Source organism: Sinocyclocheilus rhinocerous, unplaced genomic scaffold, assembly GCF_001515625.1.
Source record: "Sinocyclocheilus rhinocerous isolate Xijiao unplaced genomic scaffold, SAMN03320098_v1.1 scaffold3444, whole genome shotgun sequence".
In the NCBI taxonomy this organism is placed as follows: Eukaryota; Metazoa; Chordata; class Actinopteri; order Cypriniformes; family Cyprinidae; genus Sinocyclocheilus; species Sinocyclocheilus rhinocerous.
Window position 1 is genome coordinate 38160 of NW_015662918.1, and position 7970 is coordinate 46129.

Sequence of the window (7970 nt, forward strand, 5' to 3'; positions counted from 1 at the left end):
TTTTAGGAATATATATTTAAAACCTTTTTAATTGGCATTAGTTAATGCAAACCAATTTTTCAAATGACATCATTTTTAAATATGTTAAAGCCCGTTCTAATGACGATAGCCTAAAGTTTAAAAAAATCCTTTTAAATTTAAAATAATAGCAGAGTCCACAACACAATTATAACGATAACGACAGATGAACGATATCATTGGAATCACTTTCCAGCTGATAAACGATAATGACACTGACAGCCAATCAGAATCCATCCTACTTTAAAGAGCTCAAACGTTTAGAGTGGCAGACGACAAAATTGCACGCAACTTTAATTCTCGCTGGAACGTGCTGATGACGTATCATGTCTGCACAAACAGGGTGCGCAGGGGTATGCAAATACATATTTGACAGGCAGGCAGGACAGCCTGTCGTAATGTTCAGGCCGATCATTTTAATTGGACGAACATTTTATGGTCCTACGCCTTCCACAGATGATATAAATACAAATAAATAATTTTAGACCACTTAACTTCGCGATTGCTTTCGGGATGTGAAGAGACTTTCAACCAGCATAACAAAAAATTTTTTTTGAACCAAATCACCTATCCTGCTTTGTTGCCATCTCTGTTTGAAACCTGCAATTGCAGTAATTTGCGGAATTATCGTTTTTAGTTTCAGTGGGACTTTAATGTTACTATACTTATTAGCTACTTAATGTTACTATTGTTCATAGTTTTAAACATTAACTCAGAAATGCTGTAGAAGTAGGCTATTGTTATTGATATTTCAAATTAGCAATTGCATAATGTTAACCAATTGAACCCTGTTATAAAATGTTATTGAAATCTATAATGCCTGCCAAGTTATTTACAGTCTTTCACTGGTAAAAATTAGCATTTCAGTTTAATAGTTTTGCGTTAAATGTGTTAAAACATTCCTTTGTAGGCTATAGAGCTTATATCACTCTTGTGTGATGATATTAAAAGTATAATGTGATTTCCAAGCTATGTATTTTGTGGATAAATATAAAAAGATATGGGAATGTCATTATACCTTGAAACACAAATAAAATCATTACTATATTACATCACCTCCCAGTCTCCATTAAGCAGACCTATAAACAAAGTACCAAATTATACAGCAAACAATTTATTTGAGCCTATCTGCATTATTCTTTATAAACTGCATTATAATGAGATGTGTGATGTGAAGCTGTAACCACAGAGGTTTGTGTTGTGTGTGCAGGGCAGAATGACAGATGTGTTCCCCAGCAGTCGCCACCCCGCCGCTCTCACACTGCCTCCAGCTCCGGAGCGCCTTATAACTGCTTTATTACCACCGCTGCATGCGCTGCGGGAACAGACCGAACCGAGTGGTCACGTCCACAGGGAAACCAAACGCCGTTTTCTGGTATAATTACACAGGCGTTGAGATCAAGTCTTCAGTAGCGTTAAATCAGATAGATCGCGCTGTAATCCTGGATGTGATCGCTCATCTGTCAACCTGTGCAGAAGGGAACTATCTATCCCCTCAGTCGTGATTTCTGCTTCGGGTAAGTGACAAAATCTCGCTACAGTGGATGAAGAGGCCTTGAATATAACGACGCATCGCTGCCAAAGCGAATCCAAAGAGGAAAGAGCGATAAAACAGCATTATTAACGCACGTTATTGGCCTTTGCGCCGCGGATTTTGTTGGCGTTTCCATGGACACATCACGTTGATGCGCAGGTACGCGGTTACACAATGTACTGTGTATGTAGTATGCAGCCGATATGTTAAAAGAGATGTGTTTTATGATTCAGCAGTTTTAATGCCTTGTTACATCTTGTGATTGACTTTCATTTGCGTATCTCTTTTTCTAGATGTAATAACGGTGCATTAGCTGGTCTGACTCAGAGGTTTATAAATAGCCTACATATGCGCTGATGATGGCTTATGTTAATGCAGCATGCTGATTCTCTGCAGATCATGATGTGTGAATATGACGAAGGGAATTCCCTGCGTTATCCGATAGCGCTGCATGCGATGCGTGTCGTGAGAAAAGCCGTCACGGCTCTGTGGAATTTGTTGTGCGCGCTGGGCTTTACCTGCAGATTTAAAAACAAAAACAAAAAAAACCCTTCATGTGAGGAATCTGCTGGATCGCACCTACCCAGCCAACATTTGTGTGTGGGGCCCATGTGGGTTTGACATGGGCTGAAAAAGTGGGCCCAAAATGGGATTGGCTCGAGAGAAGATCGAACTCATATGACGTAATACACGCTTCTGCTGAGTAATAAAAATATATTACAAATTATTCATTATTATTTTTTTTTATTCTAATGTTTTTATTTTCGACAGCATAGACCAACGTTTAAATAAATGCTCCAAATAAATAAATATTATTATAAAAAAATATTAAGAGGCTGATAAAATGAAATTGGGTGGGAGATTAAGCTGTGTCTGTATATGCGTTAACTTTCATACAAGTAAACAATATAGGCTACGCTTCAATTAGATAGCCTAAAGTTATATTACAAGTTAGTTAGTGTCTTCCATTCCAAATAGACCCTAACAAACTTAAGTCGCAACCATATGCAACTGTACGCTGATCTCGATTATTCTTTTGCAATCAAAAAACGCACAATGCTTTTTTATTATTATTATGAACTTACCACAAGATTGCAATATCGTAATAAGTGCCATATAGCTTACTGTGTGGTAGCTGCTTATGTAAGATTAAGTAGTCTATTAATACAAATGCCTATAGAAATCCCTTTAAAAAGTCAGCTCCCTGAAAGTCTGCATAATTTGCATGCTGATTTTGATATCCTTATTACTGATGCTGCAGTACTTCCCCAGTTATTCTATATTCATAATGCTGCATCACATTTTCATTTAGCAGAGAGATGGGTGAGATGTGAGGGAAAGCAGGAGGTGGCAGAATGAATGTTTGATTACATTATCCATTATTCGGGACATATGAGAAAGACCCCTGTAGTTCTTTGCCTTTTCTAGAATTATCCCCTGCAACAGTTGCAAGAAACCACTAAGGTTATCAAATCCCTTACAAATTATACGCTTAACAATGTTTGTGAAGAAAATATTTATCAATCATTCAAAAGTAAATTGGTACATCCATGTTGAGCTGAAAGTAGCAGACTTGAGTTTGTTAATGGATGACACCTTAAAAGCTGACAAGATGTGTCAAACGGTTAGTAGTGTGTAGTTCTATGCTTATGTCGTGTGTCTGCTGTTCTGAATGTGTTTGGTCTATAGAGAGTGGAACAGTAACGCTCCTGTGCCATTCTCTGTGCCAGCTTCCTAAGGTGCCCGTTATGTCTAGAAGCAAAGACTGCAGTAACCTCCACTAGTGCACAGAGGGGTTCCTGTAGCGATAGCAAACACTGCATTTATGCATAGGTGAACAGACCTCATTTACTATTTAATAGGCTGTAAGATCAGGTGTCATCCGCATGCAAACACTGCAGAAACTCTCGGTGCTGACATCACCTCCTGTAACGCACTCATACACACATGCACGCTCGCTCAAGCAGTTTTCAGACATGCAATACACTGTTAATCTGCAGTGTAAGACTTCTAATTTAAAATGTTGCAAAAAGCAAGTGCACATATTGCACGTACAATCCAGTGATCCACATTAGTAACTGTATAGCACATACGTGGGGCACTATGTAAATACTGTTTAATGTTTGTCAGTATTGGTGAATAAATAGATTATTAAAAGTTCACAGTAGAAGTTAGTGAGCATGGAGTTTGAATGTGGTTTGTATAACCAGCAGAAACATTATATTCTAGCAGGACACGTTATAATGCACAAGAAATAATCACCTTCCATCAGTAGATTTAGTAGCACTATTTAGAAATTTGGAAACTCTCAAGTTTTATAACATTAATTTCCACAGCTGTCCATGTCAGTGATTTTCGAGATATAAATGAGAAGAAGGATGGTTGAGCTGGAATGTGTTAAAAAAACCAAAGATGCTGCTAAGTGTAAAGAAATGATTATCTATTCCCCCCATCAGTCCTATATATATTTACCTTAGGTGCCTTTGGAGAACTGTCAATTGGTCATAAGAGGCACATTTTTTAGGAGGCACATTTTAATAAAGTAGAAAAAACCTGTTTAGTTGATTATTAGACGCTACATGATGTGTGGACACAGCACAAAACAAAGGAAAATAATGAATTATTGCTTACCTCAAGTATTTTTTATGATGGTGCATTTTAACCGCTGAGCAGTTTAACAAGACGGAAACGGGCCGTTCTCGAGTTTTCTCCATGGACTGCACACGAAACTACTAAGTGACCAGCGTAGACCAGTGATTCATGATCATATAACTCTTATGAGCTGATTCTTTTCAGGGAATCAAAAACCAACCAGTATATTTCAAATCATGAACAAATGACTCCTATGAACTGGTTCTTTTGACAAATATTCAAAAAGACTTTAGAGTTCAGTCGTCACTGGCTGAAATTTTAATAATTTAATAAATTAATAAGTGTTATTGTTAAGTAAATCTGAAAATAAAGGTGTAATACAATAAAATATAAAAATGAGATGAACACTTGACCGTAAAAACTTAAGTGCTTACACCGACTAATAAATAAAATAAATAAGTTTATAGTTAAAGTACAGTAGTATAATTACTAAAAAAACTGAAATAAAATAAAGCTATATAAAAAATATTTAGAAACTAATAAAAATGACAAAGCAATAACAAAATAACTAAAACTTAAACTACAATTAAAATGAAAACTGAAAATATAAAATTCAAAATATTAAAGAATACTATAATACTTTAAATATAGTTCTAAATAACTTTGGAATTAACAATCATCTATAGTGGTTAGGGAAAACATATCACTTACTAAACTGCAAGTTATCATATACCTTTTAGTGATGTACATCTCAAAATGAATCGAGATATTAAGGCTTATGAAACATATCAGTGTTATATAATAACTGTTCACATGAAACTGTACTTGAGTATTTTCTCTTTACTGAACTTTCTCTTTCCTTGTTCCTCTCTCTCTTTGTCATTTTCCTTACCATTTCCCATATCTTTTTCCTACCCCTCACTCCTATTCATTAGATTCTAAAGACCCTTAGTGCAGAGATATCTGAATTAAAGTTATATTCTTTTTTTTCATTGTGTATTCTTAGATAGAATGTGTTGATGATCTTCTCTTAGGACCCGAGAAGTATTGTGCTTGCTAGCTGGATCCCACTGACTAATCAATGGAAATAACTAAGCTCTTTTAGATTTGTTAAAGATTAATTAAATACCTTATTCTCGAATTGTTAAGGTCAGTAGCCATTACCACAGCCAAGTGCTCTAGCAGACAACAGGCCTATCTGGTCTTTCACCTGTATGTCCAGACTATTACAGGTCAGCCCAGGTCTGATCCAGGATTCAGGTCAGGGTTCTCCATCGTTCCGGCTTTTTCCTCAAACTCACCCAGTCCATAGACGTGCTCCCACACAGTTGCCACCATTCGCCCCTCTCTCGCCACAGCAGTTCTCCCGTCCAGGCCCCGCTCCGGCCTGGCGTCAGGCATGGCGCCTCAGGGGCGGGATCACCTGGCCACACGGGAGTCTGCAGGCCGTAGACGGAGCCCAAATGTGCGGCACACGCTCAGCCCGGAGAATCTTCGGAGCTTAGCCGAGCGCGGTGGAGCCGAGCAGGCTGGAGTTGGACTCCCCAGAGCCAACAGCGATACGGACCTGGTCAGTTCTCAAGGGCGATCCTCACTCACAGCTTCTACTTTAGAGTTCACTTTGGCCCGGGGCCAGAACTTGGTCATCACATGGGATATCAAGGAAGAGGTGGATGCTACAGACTGGATTGGCATGTACCACATAGGTAAGAATTGGGGTTATTGAGTTTATACACCTGACTTACAATAGATTTGATCTAGTTATATTGGATGAATTTAAATAAATTCTGTCATGTCTACTAGATAACTAAAGGTATGTCACATTAGCGAAATTTCACAGTTAAAAATGTTTAAAGTTTACGGTCAATAGTGTAGTGATAAAGCACAGCTCACAAAACAAGCAGCTTTCTATTAATGTTGTCCTTAATATCAAGCACATGAGAGTGACTCTCAATGAAGTATATATAACTTAAAGTGCTACAAACACAACACCACCAGTGCAAATAAAACACGAAACAATAAATAGTAAAACAGTGAGTTCAATATTTCTTAATGACACGGCGCATACTGGGGCGCATTACCAAATAAAACATTTTAAGGTAGTAAATAATCAAATCCGATTTTGTATGTATATATATATAATCTTCATTTAAACTTTAATTTAAGCAAACTGGCAATCAAATACATTCTCATTTATTAAAATAATAACAGACTCATTTATCCAAAGCAAATTAGGAGTAATGAAACAAAGCAATTCATCCTAAGGAGGCAGTTATATAAGAAGTTGCGTAATACGAAGTTTCAAAATTGCTCACAAAAGCACAGCTACAACAGAGAGACGCACTATCATACAAGTAGAATTTAAATGAAAAGTAGCAGGACTCTACCATACATGCTGTTGGTCATGTTTACTAGATTATGAGAGACAGATCCATTCACCCTCTGTGCCCTTCAGTCCTCCTCATTAAACACTAAGATCACAAATCCTCACTGTCATGTAAAAATATGAGACTGGAGCAAAGTGATACATCTGGGCACAAAGCCACTAACCACTGAATTGAAGGCCAGCAAACTTTACCTTCGCAAGGGTCTTATCCCTAAGGGGCTCTAAGTTTCGACAACTAAGCAGACATTCAGTAATGCCTTCAATGTTATCTGCCCTACATTTGTTCATTAGTAGATGACTAATGCTGTGTAATGTAATTTACACTGCCACTGTTGAATCTGTATTGCTAGTGAAATTTGTCATCATTATGGGGTGTTGTTTTGCTAATTGGGTTTATTCTGCTCTCTGTACCATCAATTTGCCACATAAAAATAAATAGACAGGTGGCATGTCCAGAATGGATTTAATGTCAGCTGCTATAAACATGCACACACACAAATGCAGATGCAATTATTTATTTTATTTTATTTTTTATTTTATTTTTTTTCAGATGAGACCTGTCCATCAAATATGTGGGATTGCAAGAACCGTGGGGTTAACGGTACACAGTGTGGTCAGATTTTCTGGAGGCTGGAGGCAGGGCCGTACTTCCTTGAAGGTGGGTGACACTGCAGCCAACAGCTGACCTTCACCTTGATGTTATAAAATATTTAATGGACTAGGAGGTTAGACAGAAGATTTTTGAAATTGCATTCACTTGTTTTACATTCTTGGGGCCCAGAATTCAGCTTGAAATACTGAACATGTTAGCAATGCTTAAAGGGATAGTTCACCCAAAAATGAAAATGTGATGTTTATCTGCTTACCCCCAGGGCATCCAAGATGTAAGTGATTGTTTCTTCAGTAGAACAAAAACTAAGATTTTTAACACAAACCGTTGCAGTCTGTCAGTCTTATAATGGAGGTGAATGGGAATCATGGCTTTGAGAGTAAAAAAAAACCATACACAAACAAAACCAAATTAAACCCTGCGGCTTTACCTCTGATTCACGCAATGTCCGAACTGTTCGAACTGTCCTGAGCGCGTCCTCCTGAGCGCGTTCTCAACAGCAGGCACGTGAGGCGTCTTCTTCTTCTTCTTGCTTTACGGCGGATCGCAGACTTATTAGTGCATTACCGCCACCTATCTCTCAAATGGACCATTGACACTCCTAATTGAGATAGTAGATAGAGTGTCAATGGTCCATTTGTTCGGATAATGCGTGAATCAGAGGTAAAAAACTATATAAATACTGTTCAGTTTCTTGCACAGACCGATCGTTTCGTGTCTTTACACATCAATATATCGTCACGAGCCGCAGGGTTTAATTTGGTTTTGTTTGTGTATGTTTTTTTGACTCTCAAAGCCGTGATTCCCATCCACTTCCATTATATGACTGA

At 37.8% G+C, this 7970-nt stretch overlaps 1 protein-coding gene across 1 annotated transcript in view; it reads left to right on the plus strand.

The window, feature by feature from the left end:
• The first annotated feature begins 1242 nt into the window (after nt 1-1242).
• Nucleotides 1243-7970, plus strand: part of hecw2a (HECT, C2 and WW domain containing E3 ubiquitin protein ligase 2a) — a 22158-nt gene continuing 15430 nt past the window's right edge. Inside the window, exons 1-3 of the mRNA XM_016538420.1 lie at nt 1243-1711; nt 5080-5850; nt 7081-7188. Coding sequence (XP_016393906.1) covers nt 5544-5850; nt 7081-7188 — 415 coding nt within the window. The 5' untranslated portion in view covers nt 1243-1711; nt 5080-5543. The remainder of the gene's footprint in view (nt 1712-5079; nt 5851-7080; nt 7189-7970) is intronic.